The following is a 23,148-nucleotide window of genomic DNA, read 5'->3' on the forward strand; positions in this document are numbered from 1 at the left end:
GTGCAAGGCTTTGACTAGTTTCCCAACTTTCCCCTTCTTTAATCAATGTGGTACCAAAACTCGTCCAAATTCACTCCCACTTTGTTCTATAAATAGCACTGTTAGATCAATAGCATTTGAAACAACTCAATCTTTCGAAACAAATTATTTCAGCAACCCAAAACAGAGAAATTACTAATTAGCTAGCTAGGTACATCTTCCAAACCGTAACTATGGTGGATGTAGCGAATTCAGCTTATTTTCATGCCACTGAACACAGGCCCAAGCACGCCATCACCGAGGCCGAAAACATACCACTAATTGATCTCTCGGCCAAGTCCAACCTTTTAGCTGATATAAGGGACGCAAGCAAGGAATGGGGATTCTTCCAAGTTGTCAACCATGGAGTCTCCCAAAAATTGCGCCGGAATATTGAGTCGGCGGCGAGAGAGTTCTTTGCGCAATCCAAAGAGGAAAAAGGGAAGGTAATGTTCTAATTTCACGCTCGAAATTTCTCGAGCAGCGTACCGTTTTTAGAGTCTTAGACAGTGGTGGAGGCAGGATTTCCAACTCTATTAAAAATTTCCTTTAAGAGTTTAATCAAATGGTTAAGGTCAGATTATTTATTGTTTGGAGAGATGATGGTAAAAGATTGTTGGGCAAAAGTGCTGCTTTCTAAGTATGGATGAACGTGTAGATTTAAAAAGGAGTACAAATTTAAAAGGTGTTTGGCCCCCACGTAGGTCCGGCCCAGAGATTTCCAAAGCTTTAGGCGGGCATTGAAAATGGAGCCTCTCATTTTCTAATATATTAATTAGCTGTTCGATATAAGAAACAAGGTAGTTTTGTAGTTTAGTACCTCAAGACGTGAGTTCAAGCCCCGAAAGCATTGTTTTGAAACCTTTTTTTTTTTTTTTTTGTACAAGTTGCAAAATTGTGGCGTAATTGAAGGAGCTAGGGATCGAACTCGCAATCGCTCAAAACATGTGCGCCTTACCACCATGCTGCATAGTAGTTACATACATAATATTTAGTATATTCCACAATTTAGGGGCCCAATTATTAGGCCTAAAACTGGAGGCCCTGGGCGGTCATCTAGTAGGCCAATGTCCAAAACCGGGCTGGGCCCACGCACTTCTAAGAGAGGGGAAGCATTGCTCGTGGAGCAAAGAGAAATCTCTTGTACGTATATGGAGTATGTTATAACAGACCTATATAATAATATAACCTACCAAATTAAATTTTCTTGTTATTTGGATTTACCTGTACTTGGACAGGTGAAGAGGGATGAAGCAAACCCATTGGGTTACTACGACTCTGAACATACAAAGAACGTTAGGGACTGGAAAGAGGTGTTTGATCTCGCCGTTGACAGTCCAATGGTGATGCCGGTTTCCCATGATCCCGACGACAAGGAGCTCGTGGAGTTGCATAATCGGTGGCCGGGATACCCTCCTAATTTCCGGTAAGAATCAAACTAGCTAGTTTCTCTCTAGCTAGTCCACTTGGTTTATCCAGTTCAGACTCGTGGGACCATCATGTGCCTCGCTTGAATGGTCCGATATATTGTCATGCATGTTGTAGGTTGCTATAATTAGATTGTTAACTACCAACTCATTTAAAAAATTAATTATAACTTTGTTATTTATATCTTCAATAGTTACTGTTTGCAGAACTTCCATGCAATTCATCACGAACAATCTAAAGAAACACAAAAACCTGCAAGATGACCGAATTTCAATAAATTAGAAGAATAGAAGTTTTGTAATCTGAACTACTTTATCTCCATCGTGTTTGAAATCATTTGAATGTGGCATTTCTCGATAACCCTTTTAAACTTTAATATATACCACTCATTTTTAACCCTAAGGGTTTAGTTCGGTTGGTTAGTGAGTTTGCTCCACACTCAATTGACCATGGTTCGATTCCTGAGGTCAGACCGCAAGAAAGTAATTTTTTGTGAATTCCCTGTTGATCCCGGTGTGGATGAGCCTGCCTTTGACAGGATCGGCCGGGAGATCAGCTGAGTTGCGCGTAGAAACAAAAAAAAAAAAGTACTACTAAATGAGAAGAAGCAAAAAGTATCGACAAAATATAGCTTTCTAACTTCTACATCGTAAATTGGCTCAATTAACCACAGGGAGGCCTGCCAAGAATACGCTCTTGAAGTGAAAAACCTAGCTTTCAAGCTATTGCAACTCATTTCCTTGAGCTTAGGATTGCCAGAAAACCATTTGGATGGCTTCTTCAAAGATCATGCAAGCTTTATCAGGATCAATCACTATCCGCCCTGCCCAACCCCTGACGGCGCTCTTGGCGTCGGTCCGCACAAGGATTCCGGTGGCTTAACCATTTTGGCTCAAGACGACGTGGGAGGATTGGAAGTGAAGCGGAAAGCAGATGGGGCGTGGATTCGAGTTGAACCCATCCCGGATGCATATATTGTTAATCTTGGTGCCATTATGCAGGTAACCAGAATATCTCTATAGAAAAGGTTTTTTGTTTTCTTCAGATTTTGTTATACTTAGTATTTTTTTTCCAAGATAGTTAGATTATTTTGACATTTTATATATATGCTCCTGCTGTGGACTCACTTAAAATTTAAAAGAATGGGATCCAATGCCAAAAAACCACAGAAGATATGTAAGAGGCCAATTTCTGGCTGATAAAAAAAAAAGAGGCCAATTTTCTATTAAAAAGATTCATTCTTTTCTGTTTAATTTCCACTGATCTTTCCATTTTATTTTGTAAAAATAATTTAGGTTCTCCTTACCAAGAATTGAGAAAATGTTTGATTAAAGAAAAGAATATATAAGGAACTTACCCCAAAAAAGAAAAGAATAAGAAAAGGGAAAATAATCACTTTTGATATTTTAGATTTACCAAACCCGCACACGAAACCAATGACTACCACAGGAACTATTGATGCAACGAGAGGAGCCGAAAAGTATAAAATTTTGATCGAAACTCATAATTTTTTGAATAAAGACAAAAAATAAGTCAAAAACAAGAGAACCTTCTCTCTCTTTTTTGGATTTCTGTCATAATTTCGTGCTTTTTAGACTCATCTCGTCGGATTGATGATTAATCCAAAAGGTATGACCCGAATCTAACAAAAATTTAGAAAAGACGAATAAAACACACAAAGCGAAGAAGAAAAATAAGTTTACGGAGAACAGAAAAATGCCCGGCCGGGAAGCTAGCGAGATGCGACGCCCATCCATTCAACGAACGCATTAGGTCCATAACAAATGGTTTTTTTTTTTTTCTTTTTCTTTTCTTGTTTGGTTTACAGGTTTTGAGCAATGACATATACCAGAGTGTGGAGCACAGGGCCGCGGTGAACTCCGAGAGGGAGAGGTTTTCAATTGGATTCTTCTTCAACCCAGCACACCATGTCAATGTGGAGCCCCTGAGAGAGCTGATACATCACCAGAATAACCCAGCAAAGTACAGGCCTTACAACTGGGGAAAGTTCGTTGCCACTAGAAGGCGCAGTAATTTCAAGAAGTTGGATGTCCAAAACATCCAAATTTCTGATTTCAAGATTAATGCAGCAGAGTAATCCGGCCGGGACTATAATAAATAAATAGAAATAAGAGGTCCGAATAAACTGTTGCGCGCGTCTAGTTGTACGACTACTAGCTAGATAGCTTCCTTATGGTAATTAGATGGCGTGTTGCGTATGTATGTATGTACTGTAACGATCGATTGCGTGGCCGGATGTGAATAGAAATAAGAGGTCCGAACAAACAGTAGTGTTGTGTTTGAGTTGTTGTATTATCTGTTTTTGTGTACAACCATATATAATTAAGTTGTTTTAGAGCTTACCATAGTGCTTTGTATGAACAAATAAATACTTATAGCTTAATTATCATTGCTTTCTTTTCCTTACAGATCTCATGTCATGTAACGCTGTTGGGGATTGATCTTGTTAGATCAAAGTTGTATGATAGTTTACAGTTGACGAATATTGACTGTGAAAAGAAGTTAATGTGTTGCCTGTTCCATAACACCTTCCTTAAAAAATAAGTATTTATTTTACATTTTCAAACTCAAAATAATGCAAATGAAAAATAATTTTTTAATTTTTTTTCACCGTATTAAAGATTTCAATGAGATCTTTCAAATAAGATCCGTATTGCATATTTTTAGATTTCAATAAACCCATCATTTTTGAGCTTGAAATTGTCTTCTTAAAAAATAATTACTTATTTAGCGTTGCAGAACGAGGCTTAGCATTTTCTATTCGAGCAATGCTATAATGGTTGCATACCACTAAAGGTGCTCCACAGCGTGTTGTGCACGGCAAAACAACCGCCGCTTCGACAATCGAAAACGTTCACTTCGCAGAGCTCGTCGAGTAGAACAAGTGTACCAAAAATCAGCTCGATCGGATATCATTAAGTGTCTCATCCGAATATTATTATCTTGAAATTATTAAGTGTTACCAAAAAACTATGGATTTTATCTAGTGTTTTGGATCCATTCGTTTCAAGATAATAATGTTCGGATGAGGCACTTAATGATATCCGATCAAGCTGATTTTTGGTACACTTGTTCTACTCGACGAGCTCTACGAAATGAACGATTCCAATCATTAGAGCGAGACTTGAGCGGCGACAATTTACCGTGCACAGCACGCTACGCAGCACCTTCCCCAGTCCCAATACTTCATGGTACTACATGATAACTAGCGGCAAATCTTGTGCTATACATGGGCTAATTAATTAGTCGTACAATTTTATGTAACTTACAGCGTGATGTTAATTGTTAAAATTAGGTAGGAGTGGCAAATAGACGGGTTTGGGTCAAATTGGATAAGTTATAGTGGGTTGGGTGTTATAAGTGGGTTGGGTCTTTAATGGGTCATTGACCCATTTAGAACCCATTAGTTATGAGCTTAGGTGGTGTTCCGGTTTCTTAAAAAAAGAACTTTTAAAAAAAGAAGGTAATTTCAAGCTCAAAAATCATATATTTACGTAAATAATTTTTCTACCAATATGGATCTTGTTTGATAGATCTCATTGAGATCTTTTAAACGGTGCAAAAAAATTAAAAAAATATTTTTCATTTTTATTATATTTGAGTTTGAAATTACCTCCGTTTGAAAAAAAAGTACTTTTTCTAAAAGCGGAACACCACCTAATTATCTATACCAGACCAGACCCATCTATTTAAAATCAAACTCGACCCGCCAATTAATCCAATTACATTTTTTTTCCTGAACGTCATTAACCCAATTATATACAATGAGAATTAAAATTTACTAACCGCCAGATTTTATGGAATAAAAATACTGTTTGGTCATGTTTTTATTTATACAAAAATGCTAGGGGTACATATGAAATGTACATATTATGTACATATCAATTTTGTGGGGCCCACCTCGGGTTCCACAAAGATAATTCAAACCACCTATTATTTTTCAAACATTTTTTTATAGAGCCCTGTAAAAAATCAGCACAACCCGATATCGATAAGGATTTTTTCTTAATTTATGGAGGCGAAACTACTTAACTGCCTAGTTTCGCCCCTACAAATTCAGAAAAAATCCTTACCGATATCGGGTTGAGCTGATTTTTTACAGGGCTCCATAAAAAGATGTTTTAAAAATAATGAGCGGTTCGAATCATCTTTATGAAACCCGAATTGGACCCCACAAAATCTATATGTACATTATATGTACATGTTATATGTACCAATAGCAACACTCTTATTTATATATATTCAGTCGAATTAGTTCTTACATTTATGTTCATCAGTCTTTCCCGGATTATATAGGGTTGCAAATAAACCGAGTTGCTTGCTAGCAATTCGAGGCTAGGATCATATTGACTCGGCTTGACTCGTTTAGTAATCGAGTTGAACTCGGGCTCAAGTTTTAGGCTTGTGTAAAAAATGAGTCGAGCTCAACACTCTAAAGCTCGGCTCGGCACGACTCAAAAAACTCGGCTCGTTAAGAGCCAAGCTTAAACACTACAAAACTCGGCTCATTTGCACCCCTGGCCAGATGTATAACATGAACTGCTCAGATCATAGTTTTAAATCTCGAGTGGAGCCAAAGAAAGGGGTGTTTTGCTCAGATCATAGTAGACTAGTAGTTTGGGAGTGAGCTTAACCAAATAAGCAATTTCCAAATTCTAGAGAGAGAAACAAACAAACAGAGACGAAATGCAAGGAAATTGGAGAAGTTATACTAGTAACGAAGACGAGATCAGCTATGGAGATCACTCGGTGTCGCCTGTCGGCAAGAGAGGGAGGAGATTGTTTCATGAAGGTTTTTTTTGTTGGGCAATATTCATGACTTATTGGGTCATTTAAATTCACCGAATTAAGACCCAATTAATAAATGGGTTAGATGAGTTGGACCCATTCTAACCCAACTAATAAATGGGTTGGGTTGGACCTATTTTCTAATGGATGGATTTGTGTTAAATAATGAGTATCGGTTCAATTTGCCACCCCTAAAATTAGGCATTTTACAAAGTAGTTGTATAGAGAAGCACTGTTTAGAAACTTAATAAGTTTTTGTTTGATTAAAAAAAGAACAAGTTTTTGGTCAACAAATCGGCTTTTTCCTGAATAGACTTCTGTAGAAGAACTTCTTGCGACTCGGCACTAGCACCTTTTATGGCTGCTGCGTAAGCTTCAGCTAAATCACCATATTTCATAGCCACAACTGTGGGCAAAATTCAGGACGGGCTCCAATACCTGACATACTTAGTTCTTTCTACCTCCATGCCGGTTGCTTGATATTCCACCAAAATATACGTTCTTCATTGTTTTACTGTTCCTGATCTCTGTTTGGATTCTATACAGCCGGCAGCCGCACTGTTGCGCTCTCGTGAAGGATTGGATATATGATACTTTTTGAATTTGTGTTAGGGTTGGAAATTCGTTCTTTTTGTAGCTTTCGGACAGTGTGTTCCCGTAAAATTTCTGGGGGAAATAAAATAGATTTGGTATGAAATATGGTGAATTGGTGCTTAATTTTTTTGCAGCAAGTGTATGGTCTAAGCATGTTTAGGATACTTATGGTACGATAAAAGACAAGATCAATGTGGCAAAGGAAGGGTTTCCAGTTGGGCATGTATTCCTATGCTCCAATATGTTGCTGAGAAGAAGACATGAGTGAATATCATCCCTAGGGCTAGGGAACAAGACTTGAAAACAGGGCGGGCCCAGACACAAGGCCCACAAGGCTTGGGCCTTGGGCATTTCCAAAATGCCCAATTTTTGGAACACCCCAATTTTTTTTTAGTATTTGGGTTGGGTAGGACTCTTTTTAGAAAAGGAACAGTCCAAGTTTCAGAAGCAAAGCCCAGTGTCTAGAGCATTGGTACTGAGGCTGTAGGACTTTCTATTTATAAAAGACTTTCTTTGCCTTCAGTTTCATTGTTTCCTTCAACTAGCAATGTGGAACTATCGGTGGGAGGCTTTGTTTTGCAACTTGTTTGTCCCACGTCAACAGAGCAAAGGCTCAATTGGTAAAGTGCTCATCTATAAAGCCCTCTACTCCACTTGTTCCACTTGCTCACAGAGTGGCTGCACATAAATGCAACACGTGGGCAACAAGTATCGACATTTTTTAGTTGGATAGGACTCTTTTTAGAAAAGGCTCGGTCTAAGTTTCAAAAGCAAGGCTCAGTCCCTAGAGCATTGATACTGAGGCTGTATAACTTTCTACTTATAAAAGATTCTTTGTCTTCATTGTTTTCTTCAACTAACAATGTGGGACCAGAGTTGTGAAATCTGTTCCGTACCGGTGCTTAAACGGAACACAAACACTAGAGATCCGTTCCGGTTGAAATACCGGCCAATACCGGATGTACCGGACGATACCGGTCTGTTTCGAACATTTTCCGGTGTTCCGGCTGGTACAAAATTACCTTCTCTCTCTTTTTCTTTTCTTTTTTTTAAACATTTTGTTTATGTTTATACTTAAAATTATGCAAAATGGTAGATATATATTAAATATATATATAATATTAATTGCGGTAAATCCGGAACGGTACCGGGATACAGCCCGGTACCGGTACATACCATTTCAGTAGTGAAAACGGTACGCTGGCCGGTACGGTATTGACAACTTTGTGTGGGACTATAGGTGAGAGACTTTGTTTTGCTACTTGTTTGTTCCACATTGACAGAGCAAAGGCTTAATTGACAAAGTGCTCACGTATAAAGCCCTCTACTCCAATCAACGGGATTTAATACTATAGTTTTGGCTTTCTCGTACAGTGACTATTTATTTATTTTTCCATAAAAATTGTCAAGTGTTTAGGGCACTATTCTTATAACAGGCCTTGGGCACCCAAATACATTGGACTGGCCTTGCTTGAAAATGAACGGTAAGATAAATGTATTTTGATCACATGGTTATAGATGCTCAACTGATCCTAATGAAATGTTGCATGAATACTACTCGTCGAGATGAAGACATAGTAAGATTTATATCAAATAACTGGGCTTCGAGTGGGTCCCATATTGGCCATTGGTGTGCTGTGCATAGGACTGCAAACAAACCGAGCTGCTCGTGAGCAGCTCAAGGTTTGACTCGACTTGTTTAGTAATTGAGTCGCGCTTGAGTTTTAGACAGCTTGAGCTTTCTTGTTTATAAAGGCTTATTTAGTGAATGAACTGGACTTGACTCGCTTACACCCTCACAGCAAGTCTAGTTAGGGATGGCATTCAGGGCGGATATTGGATTTTCCGTCCCCGATCCCCGAAACCGAAGTACCACTCATATCCGCCCCGATAACCGAACGGGGAGGGAAGAAGGAAACCATAACCGAGCCATTCGGTTTTCGGGTAACCCTCAAACCGAATGGGTAACCGAACCAGATCACAAAAAGAGAAAAAAAAATCAATATTCAATCATTTTCATTCTCTAACAGATGAGCGAACATCTTCGATGAAAGTTGTACTAAAGGGGGAGAGAGAGAGACCTGCGCCCAGAGAGAGCAAGATCGACGATGTACGGAGGAGGGCCGTGATGATTGACTGCGGAGGGTGATGATCGACAAACGGCGGAGGGGTGATGATCTACAAACGGCAACTGGGTATCTTTGATATAGAGTGAGAATGAGGAATGAGGTATGAAAGGCAACTGAGTATATGTTGCCATTAAAGGGCATTTTTGTCTAAAATTTGGCAAAAGTATTGACATGTGCCTTGCAACAAACGGTACTCAAACTGAAGGGTGCTCCTTGGGTAACGGTAGAAGATGAGGGGGTGTGTATGGACATTTTTAAAGGTTAGAGGGTGTCCGTGTTTAAACTGAATAGATGAGGGGGTGTTCGTGTAATTTCATCTTAATTTTTTAAATGAATTGATAGTTAACAATCTAATTATAGCAATCTACAACATGACAATATATCATACCATTCGAGCGAGGCCCATGATGGTCCCACAAGTCTGAATTGGATAAACCAAGTGGACTAGCTAGAGAGAAACTAGCTATAGCTTGATTCTTACCGGAAATTAGGAGGGTATCCCAACCACCAATTATGCAACTCCACGAGCTCCTTGTCATCGGGATCATGGGAAACCGGCATCACCATTGGACTCTCAACGGCAAGATCAAACACCTCTTTCCAGTCCCGAACGTTCTTCATCCCTCTTCACCTGTCCAAGTACAGGTAAATTCAAATAACAAGAAAATTTAATTTGGTAGGTTATATTATTATTATTATTATTATTATTATTATATAGGTATGTTATAACATACTCCATATACGTACAAGAGATTTCTCTTTGCACCACGAGCAATGCTTCCCTCTCGTAGAAGTGCATGGGCCCAAGCTCGGTTTTGGACATAGGCTCACTAGGCAACCGCTTAGGATCTCCAATTTTGGGCCCAATAATTGTAGTCCGGCTCTTATGAGGACCACCTCATTTTAATAAAATGCGGACCTCACTTTTCAGATCGAATTCGATGATCCGAGCCGCTCAATGTGTTCAGAACGTGATTTTAAGGATACTTGTGAGAAATCAGCAAAAAAATTGATAGGGAATGGCTTCATCCGAGCAGTTTTTGTTTATTTTTTATCGAATGGTTCAAACAAAAACTGCTCGGATGAAGCCCTTCCCGATCATTTTTTTTGCCGATTTCTTGCGGATACTCTTAAAATCACGTTCTAAACATATTGAGCGGCTCGGATCATCGAAATTCGAGTGGAAAATGGAAGAAATGAGGAGGTCCGCATTTTAACTAAAATGCGGACTCCCTCATTTGAGACTGATTGCAATAATTGAGCCCCTAAATAGTAGAATATACTAAATATTATGTATGTGATCACTACGTACTTTACTACTATGCTATGTAGCACGGTGGTAAGGCGCGCATGTATTGAGCGATTGCGAGTTCGATCCCTGGTTCCTTCAATTTTTAACGCCACAATTTTGCAACTTGTACACAAAAAAAAAAGGTTTCAAAACAATGCTTTCGGGGCTTGAACTCACGTCTTGAGGTACTAAACTACAAAACTACCTTGTTTCTTATATCGAACAGCTAATAGATTTACTAGAAAATGAGAGGCCCCATTTTCAAGACCCGCCTAAGGCTTTGGAAATCTTTGGGCTGGACCTGCGTGGCCCCAAACACCTTTTAAGTCTATACTCCTTTTAAATCTACTCGTTTATCCATACTTAGAAAGCAGCACTTTTGCCCAACAATCTTCTACCATCATCTCTCCAAACAATAAATAATCTGACCTTAACCATTTGATTAAACTCTTAAGGAAATTTTTAATAGAGTTGGAAATCCTGCCTCCACCATTGTCTAAGACTCTAAAAATGGTACACTATTCGAGAAATTTCGAGCGTGAAATTAGATTGTTACCTTCCCTTTTTCCTCCTTGGACTGCGCAAAGAACTCTCTCGCCGCCGACTCAATATTCCGGCGCAATTCTAGTGGGACTCCATGGTTTACAACTTGGAAGAATCCCCATTCCTTGCTTGCGTCCCTTATATCAGCTAAAAGGTTGGACTTGGCCGAGAGATCGATCAGTGGTATGTTTTCGGCCTCGGTGATGGCGTGCTTGGGCCTGTGTTCAGTGGCATGAAAATAAGCTGAATCCGCTACATCCACCATAGTTATGGTTTGGAAGATGTACCTAGCTAGCTAGTTAGTAATTTCTCTGTTTTGGGTTGCTGAAATAATTTGTTTCGAAAGATTGTTTCAAATGCTATTGATCTAACAGTGCAATTTATAGAACAGAGTGGGACTGAATTTGGACGAGTTTTGGTACCACATTGATTAAAGAAGGGGAAAGTTGGGAAACTAGTCAAAGCCTTGCACCATTTCTGTTTGTAGGGTCTTGTCATGCATTGCGTATAATGCAAAAGCATATTTGAAAATTGAAACTTTTAAAAAGAAGCTATTAGTATTTTGTTAAAAATCCTTATCAGTAGATTCTGGGATTCAAGGGATTCAATAATTTTACAAATACACAAACACTTATACACACACTCACAAAGATGGTGGGCCCCACACACACTCCTTTGTATTTGTGTGTGTTTGTAGAATGATTGTTAGGAATTTCCTATAATTTGGAAAGCGATTTAAGACAGGCTCCAAAGAAACTGGATTTGGAGTGCTTTTCGAACCAAATTTTAGAGTTTTACAATTCCAAAAGTTAATTTTTAATTAGTATATTATTTTAGCATGCACCACTAGCTTTTACTTCAGCTAAATTATTGTCGCCTAATTACAATTTCACATATATGATACTCCCTCCGTCCCTTTTTTTGTGTCCAGTATTCCATTTTGGGCTGTCCCTTAATAAGTGTCCATTTTGTAAAGTTAGGAGGGTAAAAGTTGGTGCATTGTCCATTTTGTCCCTAAAAGTAGATTTTATTTTGAAAAGTTAGTGAATAAAAATGTAATGATGATGGGTAAGTAGGGAAAGTGAAGGAAAAAATTGATGTGAAAAATGTAAGGATGATGTTTTTTTAATAAGTTGAAGTTACGAAGCAAGACACTTAAAAAGGGACGAAAGGAGTAAATAATTTTATCCACATCTACTAAAAAATCTATCGTATAAAATTAACTAGAATATAAAGTTATAATATTGAATATATTCTGACTACTACAGCAAGCATGCCAATAGGATCTCTTATTTCAAGGAAAATGAATTTATTAATAATTGTTCTATTTATATTTTATAAAAATCAGTAAATCACTCCCTTTTTAATCAGGACTTCATCATTCAATACAAGCTTTCTTTTCAGATGTTAATCAAGTACCCTATTGCTCTTGTAAAACCTTAAGTTTCCCGTGCACTGTTCATGATTGTGCTCCAAGGCAATTTAGTTTATCCTCCACTTTCCATCTGGATATAAAGCAACATTAAGGCAAGCTGGACACTCGGTCTTTGTTTGTGGCCGTGGTTTGACCGGGTTGCTCGTTCTCACCCTTGTCTTTCCACCACAACTACATTGAATAGTTACATGCCTCAAGTTTCCATCTCTTCCCTTCTTCGACGTTCTTTTAGCTACACCATACCCATTTCCTTTAGCATATCTTGAGTAATACACATAAGCTTCGTTTTGGTGTGTCGAATTCCATCCCCACTTTCGGTTCCTTAGCTTTATCTTCACAATTTTATGTTGCCTCATTTCGTTCCTTATTAGTATCTATCTCATCACTCTCTTTTTTTGAAGAACCACTCAATACCTCTTGTTCTTCTTACTGTCTCCACTCCATACCTCTTTTTCTTCTTTTACATCTCTACAAAATTGGAAATAAAATTACAAGTAATTAAATAAATGCAATGCATGTGTATAAAATCTGATTTAATAAAATGTTCACCTATTGTGAAAAAACAATGTCAATTGTCTTAAACTATGGGCAGATACCTTCCAAAATCAATTTGGCCATCTGAGTTTGTCGTCCGCTTTGGCAATGGAGGAGGCATTGCTGACGGAATAGAGTCCGGCGACATCAGAGACGATGGTGATTGTAACGAAAACATCACTTACTGGTTAAAAAAAAGGTAGATCAGCAAAAATAAACATCACTTCCAAGTATTGCTCACAAAACAATAAGACAGAAAAACTACTAAACTGTATCACCTTTTTATCCATTGAAATACAAAATGAGTCCATGAAATATTGGTTAGTCCATGCACAATCAGTCAATAAAGGAAAACTACAAAACTACAAAATCAAATCTTCATTCACAGACCTGCAAGTACTGAAACCTAACAAAAGATAAAGACATACAAAACCACTTGGAATATATATATATATATATATATATATATATATATATATGGTAATAATCATTGCGTCTAACTATTTGTCCAAATAGAATTACTCATACTATAAGGTTTTATATCCTTTCATTATTAGGCTGAACCGCATAAGTTATAGACTCTAGACTCCCTCTCAACAGTTTTGACAAGTGTAGGGTCAACTAAATATCAACAAAACTTGTTGGAATTGCACAGCATTATGCTATCGTGTCCACGTATCTTAGACAAAACAGTGGGAATGTGGTATAAAAAAATGACGACTTACGAAGATGGCAAGGAATCCTTTTAGAAATCCCTGCATTTAATTAGCCAAGTAGCAAGAGGAAAAAGACTTGGAAAGAAAGGTAGGAAGTATTTGAACATCATTGCAGTAATATAAGACGGTGAAAAGCTCGTAAAGATGCCTAATTCTAAAAGCATAGAAAAAAAAACTGAACACAAAAAACCCTCAATTTCTCTTCAACTTGGAACCCTGATTTTTGGGGGTTTGAACAAGTTCTAGCCACCACCAATTTCAAGAATATAGGGCTCATCGACAACCCAGAGAGAGAGAGAGAGAGAGAGAGGATAGTGTATACATGTAAATGAATTATTCAAATGAGTAGAGCTTGAATTATCATTAGCTGTCTAGAATGTATTATTTAGAGTAACATTCGTCTGCCAAACTGAGCAAACAAAGAAACCATGTAATCAGGTAACTTAGAGGCAACCAAACCAAGCTAGAAAAACGAGTTGCAGCCACTATTTTAAGAAAAGAAATCCAGTTGTTTAGAGATTGCTATTCATTTACCACGTCTAACGGAAGATAGCATGGAAACCACATTAGCAAACAGAGTTGAAAGGGGAGAAGAAGCATGCACTGATTGTTGATTATTTGTAAGTTAAAGAGGTCTACACAAGCAATACAAAACTGAAAGCAGGAAAACCTAGAGTTATCCACCGTACGTAAAGCAGCAAAACAAAACACAGAAACTTAAGGTGAAATGTTTGTTACCCAAGTGAGTGCAAGAGATGACAGAACGGTTGTGCTGATTTGCATCAGTGTGGACTAACCGTTCTGATTTGCATCAGTGTGTACTGCAACAGGTTGAAACAGTGCTTCAGGATGTCAAATATCGCAACGGAAAGTCAACAAAATACTGGAACTGGTTATGGTCGTCTGCAGGCCATGCTCAGCAAACAAAGGATCTCGAATCGGCAATGTTTGCTAGAGACCATGGTCGTCAAACAAAATTGTTGATTGCCAGGGTGTTCTGGCTGTGAAACTGCTGTAGAAGAAAACTTGAATGAATTTTTCTTTATTATCAGACCAAACTAAGGCCAGGAACTTTAGTGGCATTTCTTTCATCCATCTGAGATCTCACATTCTCGGCATCAGCAAACCTACCAAAGCCAGCAAATAAGTTGGACAATAGCACATAATCGCCACCATATCTCCTCTCCATCTCTAGTATCTTCCTCATAACTCGCTCTCCCATCTCTACATTGCCATGGAAACTACAAGCTCCCAACAACGTCCTCCAAATCACAACATTAGTGATCTCAGGAGAAATCTGCAAAGCCATCTTCTCTGCTTCCTCTAACCTACCTGCCCTGCCCAACATATCAATCAAGCACCCGTAGTGCTTAACATCGGGTTCAACTAGACACTCATTGACCATCTTTCTGAAAAATTCAAGACCCTCTTCGACCAACCCCCCATGACTGCAAGCACTCAAAATACTCAAGAATGTTACCCGATTTGGCTTCAAACACTTGTCTTCCATACTTTTAAAACTATCCACTGCATGTTTTCCCATTCCGTGCATTGCAAACCCAGAGATAATGGATGTCCATGAAACTAAATTCCTCTTCTTGGCATCCATGAAACCAAAGACTTTTACCGCACTCACCATGCACCCGCACTTAGAGTACGCATCTACTAGTGAATTCACAACTCGAATATCTGAGTCATTGAACCCGCTTTTCTCCCCATAAGCATGAATTGATTGGCAAGACTCAAGACACCCAAGATTCCATATAGCGGGAAAAATCGCCAAGACTGTAATTTGAGTTGGTTTAATACCCTTTCCAACCATAGTCTGAAACAAGGACAAAGCCACCTCGTGCTGGTTCATCCGTGCGTACCCATCAATAATACCAGTCCACGAAACAACATTCTGATTTGGCATCCGATCAAACAAAGAATGGGCTAGGCCAAGCTCCCCCCACTTGATGATGCCAGTAATCAAGGCATTCCAGGTGACTGAGTTCCGCTTAGGCATTTCGTTGAACACTTGCTGAGCTTCGACCAAAAACCCACAATCGGCATACATGTTGACCAGAGCAGTTTGCACGTAGAGGTGGGGTCGGAACCTGGCTTTTACGGTGAGGCCGTGAAGCTGAGTACCCAAGTTGGGTTGCTCCAAGATGGCGCAGGCCTTGATGAGAAAAGAATAGGCGTAGCTGTCGAAGGAGACGGGAAGGTTATGGTGAAGTTGGAGGTGTTTGAAGAGCTGTATAGCTTCTTCAGGGAAGGAACCGAGGGAGTAGTGTCTGATTAGAGAGTTCCATATTGTTGCAGTTGTCACAGGAGGAATTTTTTCAGAAGCAATAACAAGTTGTGCGTGGATTTGTTGAATGACTTCGCGTCTTGCTATGTGCTTGAGTACCAGAGTATGCAAATAGTGCCCGTCTCTCATGGCAATGACTGATTGGCAACAAAACTTGAGTTATATACAGCTTGTATTACTTCGGCAGAAGGTACACTAGCAGAGCCAAGATTTTGGTCCGACGGAGCCAATTTAAGAAACATACTAGCAAATGAGCCCATGCCTAAAGGCACTTGTACAAAAGTATTGACCAACGATAAAAGTATAAAACCTTTTTGCACTATCTAACACTAAAATCCCGTACTCTCAATTGAAGACATTACTCAAGAAATCAAGCAAACACAAACTTTAAATGAACACAAAATATTTAGTCAAAGAATTTTGAAGATGCTATTCAAAATCACAAAACATTCACTGAATGACTATCACTAAATAGTAAATACATTGTCAAACAAATCATTCATAAAGCCTATTGAATTTAATACATAGTTTGGGGCTACCCACTAAGTCCGATGTAACCAGAGTTGATGTACCAATAACAAACACTATGAAATTTAAAAATGGGAGTCATTCCAAAGGAAAAGAATAGCCAAGAGTATCTACAAGCAGTGACCTCCACCGCCACCTTCGAACTCTGCATAAATGCAAATCGAACCTCAAGGTTAACACAACAAGACTTGCTTACCTATCTCAGTGCCATTTTCTTTCTATTTCACTCATCTAAAAGAATAAATTGTCAAAATTTGTACATTTTGCCATCTAGGTTTTTTTAACGAGAAATGATATAGGTACCGACCATGGAGGAGAGAAAACGTACCGACGGCCGCCGGCGGGCCGTCTCCGGCCACCGGACGGCCGATCCGAGCCGTCCAAAAATTCTAAAAAAAAAAACCGATGGGGCCTACGCGAGGATCAACGGCATCCGAGGTGTGTAGGGTACTTGATCCGAGCACTTTTTTTGTGTGTATATACACGTATATACATATATACAAGAAAAAAGGGTGCTCGGATCAAGTACTTTACACACCTCGGATGCCATTAATTCTCGCGTAGGCCCCATCGGTTTTTTTTTTTAGAATTTTTGGACGGCTCGGATCGGCCGTCCGGTGGCCGGAGACGGCCCGCCGGCGGCCGTCGGTACGTTTTCTCTCCTCCATGGTCGGTACCTATATCATTTCTCTTTTTTAACCATGGGAAAGTCTCTATATATTTATTTTTCAAGGCGGTTCCAGGGACCCTATAAAAAAACCCCCCCAAGTCTTAATTTCATAGTTCCCGATCAAATTTTGATGATCCGAGCCCCTCAATGTGTTCAGAATGTGATTTTAAGAGTGCCCGAGAGAAATTGGCAAAAAAAAATAACCGGAAAGGGCTTGATTTGAGCAGTTTTTTATTGAACCGTTCAATAAAAAACTGTTCGGATGAAGCTCTTCTCGGTCATTTTTTTTTGTTGATTTCTCGCAGGTATCCTTAAAATCACGTTCTGATTACATTGAGCGGCTCGGATTATCAAAATTTGAATGGGAACTTGAGGGGGTTTTTTTAAGGGTCCCCGGAACCGCCCCGTTTATCTAAAGATGTATCTTTCACTACAATACTTATATGACTAGTAGGTCTTTCAAAAAAGAAAAGGGAAAAAGAAATGGATCAAGGATCACTAAAATGGACAGATCTCCAAGTAATTCATGCATGAGAGAGATACACTGGGTGCACAAGCAATGCGTGTTCAAATCTTCTAAGCAATACCTTATGCATAAAAATAAAAAAAAAAATTGTCGTTGCAAGAGCTCTCTACAAATTTTTCCATTAAAAAATGCACTATTAAGTTGGCTGATCAAACACTTGGACATGAGATTCGGGAAGTGGTTGAAAAGGCTGCAGTTTTTGAATGGTTTAACGTACAATAGAATTGTCTTAACTTACGAGGTCTTCTAAGAAAAGTGAATATGTGAGCCAGCTTCATTTTATTGTCCATGCCAAAACGGGCTCTCCTTTTATAGATAGAAGAGATGGTTAATGTACAATAGCATTGTGTTTAACTTAAAGGCTCATCTAAGGAAAGGGACTTAGGGGGGCTGTTGTGCCTTGAGGGACAGCAACCACCTGTCTCGGGGCAACATAATATCGTCCCGAGCCCGAAAACTTGATCCGAAACATTCGCTTGAAATATCTCATTGCGTACTATGGCCCTGCAAAAAAATCAAGTCGATCAAACATCGATAACCTAGTGAACAAATAACTCTTTTTGACTAAATTTTGGGCTAAATATTTTAGACATTGCTAACAGCACTTAAAACTGATAATTCGTTCACTAAGTTATCAATGTTCGATCGACTTGATTTTTAGCAAGGCCATATTACGCGATGAGATCTTTCAAGTGAACATTTCGGACCAAGTTTCCAGGCTTGGGACTTTATCTTTTTGCCCTGAGACATCAGGTTTCTGTCCCTCAAGGCACGGCAACCCCCCAACTCTGGTTTGTCAAGCTTTACAGTTGAGTAGTCCTCTGGGACAAGAAGTTATTCACATATCATGTCAAATTAACCAAGAATGCAAGCAAACGAATCCACACAAACGAGGTGTAGCAAAGCATAAGCTAAAGCATTTTGGGTAAAAGACAGGTGGTATTTCTCTCATCAACCGAAAGGATCTATCTGCTATTGCCCACAACACAAGGCAGTCTAACAAAATTAAATCTTGGCTAATTGTGTTGTAAACTGACTAATTGACCTTCACGCCTTGCAAACCTACCAAAGCCAGCATAATTAAGGTTTATGAATGATTTGTTTGACAATGTATTTACTATTTAGTGATAGTCATTCAATAAATGTTTCGTGATTTTGAATAGCATCTTCAAAATTCTTTGACTAAATATTTTGTGTTTATTTAAAGTTTGTGTTTGCTTGATTTATTGAGTAATGTCTTCAATTGAGAGTACGGGATTTTCGTGTTAGATAGTGCAAGAAGGTTTTATAATATTATCGTTGGTCAATACTTTTACTTTTGTACTTTTGTACAAGTGCTCTTAGGCACGGGCTCATTTGCTAGTATGTTTCTTAAGTTGGCTCCGTCGGACCAAAATCCCAGGATACCTTCTGCCGAAGTAATACAAGCTGTATAAAATTGAAGTTTTGTTGCCAATCAGTCATTGCCATGAGAGACAGGCACTATTTGCAAACTCTGGTACTCAAGCACATAGCAAGACGCGAAGTCATTCAACAAATCCACGCACAACTTGTTATTGCTTCTGAAAAAATTCCTCACTACTCCCTTGGTTCCTTCCCTGAAGAAGCTATACAGCTCTTCAAACACCTCCAACTTCACCAGCACCTTGCCTATTCTTTTCTCATCAAGGCCTACGCCATCTTGCAACAACCCAACTTGGGTACTCAGCTTCACGGCCTCACTATAAAAGCCGGGTTCCGACCCCACCTCTACGTGCAAACTGCTCTGGTCAACATGCATGCCAATTGTGGGTTTTTGGTCGAAGCCCAGCAAGTGTTCAACGAATGTCTAATAGGAACTCAATCACCTGGAATGCCTTGATTACTGGCATCATCAAGTGGGGCGGAGCTTGGCCTAGCCCGTTCTCTGTTTGACCGGATGCCAAATTAGAATGTTGTTTCGTGGACTGGTATTATTGATGGGTATGCACGGATGAACCAGCACGAGGTGGCTTTGTCCTTGTTTCGGACTATGGTTGGAAAGGGTATTAAACCAACTCAAATTACAGTCCTGGCGATTTTTCCCGCTATATGGAATCTTGAGTGTCTTGAGCCTTGCCAATCAATTCATGCTTATGGGCAGAAAAGCGGGTTCAATGACTCGTATTCGAGTTGTGAATTTGCTGGTAGATGCGTACTCTAAGTGCGGGGGTGCATGGAGAGTGCGGTAAAAGTCTTTGGTTTCATGGATGCCAAGAGGAGGAATTTATTTTCATGGACATCCATTATCTCTGGGTTTGCAATGCACAGAATGGGAAAGCATGCAGTGGATAGTTTTAAAAGTATGGAAGACGAGTGTTTGAGGCCAAATTGAGTAACATTCTTGAGTATTTTGAGTTGGGGTGTAATCGAGCCGAGTCGAGCCGAGTTCTAAGCTGCTCGAGCTTGGCTCGCCAAAAATATACTTGGCTCGAGCTCGGCTCGCAATTAAACCTTCCAGCTCGAGCTTGACTCGAGTAAGCTCGGTAATGGCGTCGTGTAAAGGACCGCAGTCGTGGCTTGGGTGCTCACAGTATATATAAGATTTTTTCCAAGGGAAGTTTGTAATCTGGACGATATGGGACTGAAATACAACTCCTCCTCTTTGCTTTTCACTTTGCTTGTCCCACTCCTTTGGGTATAAAGCCCTCCACTCCCTCTCTCCTCTCATGTGGATGAAATGACTACTGGACGATGTGCTGCCACTTGGCAGTCAAATGTCGTTTTCTTCGGCCTTGAAAGTTGAAAAACGTTTCATATACATATACATATACATATACATACAGTATAAGTATATAAATATGTATATTTTTTGTTATTACAGATAATGATGCGCCGAGAGTGCTTTTTTGTTTCAAGTTCGACAATCGGGAAAACATACACGAATACATCACAGAATCAAGTGACAAAAAATGTCCTGATTGCACTGCTCTGAGAACCCCACTTCAACATGGACTATCTACAATTACAACAGGTTCGATAGAAGTCCAAAAAGAAGAAAAAGAAAGCAAGAAGGGGACTGAGCATGCAGTATTAAGTTACAGGACCTTGAATTGAACGATAAAGCTAGCTCGAATTCAACATCTCAACTTTTGAACACCAAAACACAATGAATAGTAGTAACATTTTATAACTAAATATCTAAAGGAAAACTGGAATAAACAGAAATCAACAGAGACAGAGCATTTCAAGGAAATGAAAACAAGAACAATTTACTGACCTGGATATTTGATTCCGATCAACGTTGCTTCGAAAGCTGAACTTGCAAGTGAAAACCGGCTGCCGAATACTCCCCTGGATCTGGAACACCTGAGGACTACACTCGGGCTCCCCGTCGAACTGAAACACGAAGGTTTTGAGCAGTCGCCGACGCCTATCTGCAAGGAATCCGAGTCGAAAACGAAGTCCCGAAAGAGGTTGATCAAGAAGAACTCGACGGCGGACAAGGAAGGCTCTCCCGATTTGGATTCAACAACGATGACGTGGCGACAGCGGCGTTTGAGTCGAACGGTGAGCCGTTGTTGGAGAGAGAGAGAGAGAAAATTGGTGCTTGTTAAAAATTGCTCTTCAATCTGATCGGAACCAGGGGTTTCATGCGTTTCATCCTTTTTCCTCCAAATTCTTGTTTTTGAGGGGACTTCGTTTTCGCCGCGGGGGCTTGGGAGTGGTCCGGGGAGTGGTGTTCCGGCGGGATGTACGGAACGACGGCGGTTTGGTGAGGGAAGGTTTTGAGCCTTTGTGATGAGAGTCAGAGAGTGAGAGAGACGAGAGAGTTGTGGTTGTGGGCCGCTACCCTAGCAGCCGGTCGCTTTCTATGTACTGTATACCCCAGATGTGGGTGTGATTATGTGCATATGTCACACCACAATCTGTGTGCACCATGCCACCAAATAGCGGAAAATACTCGTAAAGTCCTATAATACATTACTCGAGGGCCGTCCGAGCTATTTTTTGAAAATCAGAACCGTCTATCTTTTATGTGGGAGTGATTATATCATTCGTGCAAAAAATGAAGTAAATTGATTATCGTTATATACTTGATCGCACATAACAAAATATTTTACATTAATAAATCTATGTCCCGATGAAAGGGCTTCCAAAACCCGATAGGCCAAAAAATTTGTGGGAGTGATTAAAACACCATGAACAACAAAATGAACGGTATGAATCGTCATAATTGTGTCGCAATTGTGTGACTAGCGTACATTGGACTATAACGGAATACATTGGTTTAGAACCAGATAAGTTGAATGTATAGATTTAAAAGGTAACTGCAGACTCATTTTATCAAATTTATCATTCTCTCCTAAATAGGTGATAATCGGATGTCGGGAACCACGTGATCGGAACATATTCGGTGCTTCCAAAGGCATCAAGGCCTCATTTGATAAACGAATTGGAGGTTGGGATTCGATTGCTATGGTGATGATATTATTAATACATTGTTTGGTTTCCAATATTGGTCCGGATTGGTAGTCCCATGGAATGAACAATCCGGACCATAGGGGGTATTAACAATACATCTTGAGACTTGGTATTCGTAGTCCAATCTCAACCTCTTCTCATCACCAATTTCTTCTAATTCGATCTCATCTCAAACAAACATGATATTAATAATTTCATCATCTAATCTCATCCCAAACAAACGTACTCATTATCAATCTCTTCTCATTAACGATTCATTCTCATTATCAATTTCACTTCTAATCTCATCTTCTTACGAATCTCATCTATCTATCATTGTTATCAAACGGGGCCTAAAGTCCTATAATGCACCACTTGAGGGTCGTTCGAGCTGTTTTTTGAAAATCGGAACCGTCTACCTTTTTATGTGGGAGTGATTATATCTTTTGTGCAAAAAATAAAGTAAATTGGATATCGTTATATACTTGATCGCACATAACAAAAAATTTCTTATTAATGAATCTACGTCCCGATGAAAGGGCTTCCAAAACCCGATAGACTCGAAAATTTGCGAGAGTGATTAAAACACCAAGAACAACAAAATGAACGGTATGGATCGTCATAACTCATAATTGTGTTGCAATTATGTAGCTACCGTACAAGAGACTTGTTTTTATAGAATAGAATTATATAATATATATTAGTTGTTTCAATTATAAGCACGACAAGATTATTGGCTTTGGTGGTTTGAGATGTGTGTCAAATTTCCAAAGACTTGGGTTTGAACCCCATAAAGATTAATTTTTAAAATCCAATTTTGTTTCTTATTTATTATTAGTTGTTCCAAGTAAAAATATAACATGACTAATGGCCTTAGTGGTTTGTGATGTGTGATAAGTTCCATAGGACTTGGGTTCCAATCACATGGAGGTTTTTTCTTTAAAATTAATTTTTTCCCTTATTTATTGTTAGTTGTTCGAATTTAAAAGCTTATTTTTTTATAAATTATAAAACTAAAATGCCTTGTTTTGTAATTAAAATTATTGTTAATTAATCACATTATATTTATGAGTCACAAGTCAAATTATTTAATAATTTTTTTCCTGTGCCTTGTGTCAAGCCTTTTCGTGCCCGTCAACCTGTGTCGTGCCCGGCTAGAACCGTGTCATGCCGTGTTGTGTCTGTCAACCCGTGTCATGCCTGGCTAAG

General features: G+C 39.2%; 3 protein-coding genes across 5 annotated transcripts; 1 reads left to right on the plus strand and 2 right to left on the minus strand.

Moving 5' to 3' along the window:
- The first annotated feature begins 116 nt into the window (after nucleotides 1-116).
- Nucleotides 117-3,873, plus strand: LOC131325955 (protein DMR6-LIKE OXYGENASE 2-like). Its single transcript, XM_058358474.1, has 4 exons — nucleotides 117-464; nucleotides 1,257-1,444; nucleotides 2,120-2,447; nucleotides 3,275-3,873. Exons 1-4 carry the CDS (start codon nucleotides 213-215, stop codon nucleotides 3,542-3,544), a joined length of 1,038 nt encoding a protein of 345 aa, XP_058214457.1. The 5' UTR covers nucleotides 117-212; the 3' UTR covers nucleotides 3,545-3,873.
- Nucleotides 3,874-7,887: 4,014 nt separating this feature from the next.
- Nucleotides 7,888-11,165, minus strand: LOC131326324 (bi-functional coumaroyl CoA and feruloyl CoA ortho-hydroxylase Diox4-like). The gene is made up of 2 exons (XM_058359069.1): nucleotides 10,826-11,165; nucleotides 7,888-9,609 (listed from the first exon to the last, which is right to left on the minus strand). The coding sequence occupies exons 1-2, from the start codon at nucleotides 11,075-11,077 to the stop codon at nucleotides 9,565-9,567; spliced, it is 297 nt and encodes a 98-aa protein (XP_058215052.1). The 5' UTR covers nucleotides 11,078-11,165; the 3' UTR covers nucleotides 7,888-9,564.
- Nucleotides 11,166-12,065: 900 nt separating this feature from the next.
- On the minus strand, nucleotides 12,066-21,329 carry LOC131326325 (pentatricopeptide repeat-containing protein At1g09220, mitochondrial-like). Of its 3 annotated transcripts, none has more exons than XR_009199974.1 (3): nucleotides 14,295-16,600; nucleotides 12,844-12,965; nucleotides 12,066-12,715 (listed from the first exon to the last, which is right to left on the minus strand). XR_009199974.1 is itself a non-coding variant. In XM_058359072.1 (2 exons), exon 2 carries the CDS (start codon nucleotides 15,920-15,922, stop codon nucleotides 14,546-14,548), a length of 1,377 nt encoding a protein of 458 aa, XP_058215055.1. In that variant the 5' UTR covers nucleotides 15,923-15,930; nucleotides 20,756-21,329; the 3' UTR covers nucleotides 14,084-14,545. The 3 variants fall into 3 exon arrangements, 1 of the variants encoding a protein (XP_058215055.1); XR_009199973.1 differs by having other exon boundaries at nucleotides 14,236-16,600; XM_058359072.1 differs by lacking the exons at nucleotides 12,066-12,715; nucleotides 12,844-12,965 and adding an exon at nucleotides 20,756-21,329 and having other exon boundaries at nucleotides 14,084-15,930.
- Between the last annotated feature and the right edge of the window lie 1,819 nt (nucleotides 21,330-23,148).

Source organism: Rhododendron vialii, chromosome 5a (assembly GCF_030253575.1).
Source record: "Rhododendron vialii isolate Sample 1 chromosome 5a, ASM3025357v1".
Lineage (NCBI taxonomy): Eukaryota > Viridiplantae > Streptophyta > Magnoliopsida > Ericales > Ericaceae > Rhododendron > Rhododendron vialii.

What these genes read in the sequence shown, in the direction of transcription:
- LOC131325955 (XM_058358474.1), top strand. Translation starts at nt 213, where the DNA reads ATGGTGGATGTAGCGAATTCAGCTTATTTTCATGCCACTGAACACAGG. An exon ending in GGATACCCTCCTAATTTCCG is followed by an intron (nt 1,445 to 2,119) that starts GTAAGAATCAAA and finishes AATTAACCACAG; the next exon opens with GGAGGCCTGCCAAGAATACG. An exon ending in ATCTTGGTGCCATTATGCAG is followed by an intron (nt 2,448 to 3,274) that starts GTAACCAGAATA and finishes TTTGGTTTACAG; the next exon opens with GTTTTGAGCAATGACATATA.
- LOC131326324 (XM_058359069.1), bottom strand. Translation starts at nt 11,077, where the DNA reads ATGGTGGATGTAGCGGATTCAGCTTATTTTCATGCCACTGAACACAGG. An exon ending in CCAAGGAGGAAAAAGGGAAG is followed by an intron (nt 9,610 to 10,825) that starts GTAACAATCTAA and finishes GTACTTGGACAG; the next exon opens with GTGAAGAGGGATGAAGAACG.
- LOC131326325 (XM_058359072.1), bottom strand. Translation starts at nt 15,922, where the DNA reads ATGAGAGACGGGCACTATTTGCATACTCTGGTACTCAAGCACATAGCA.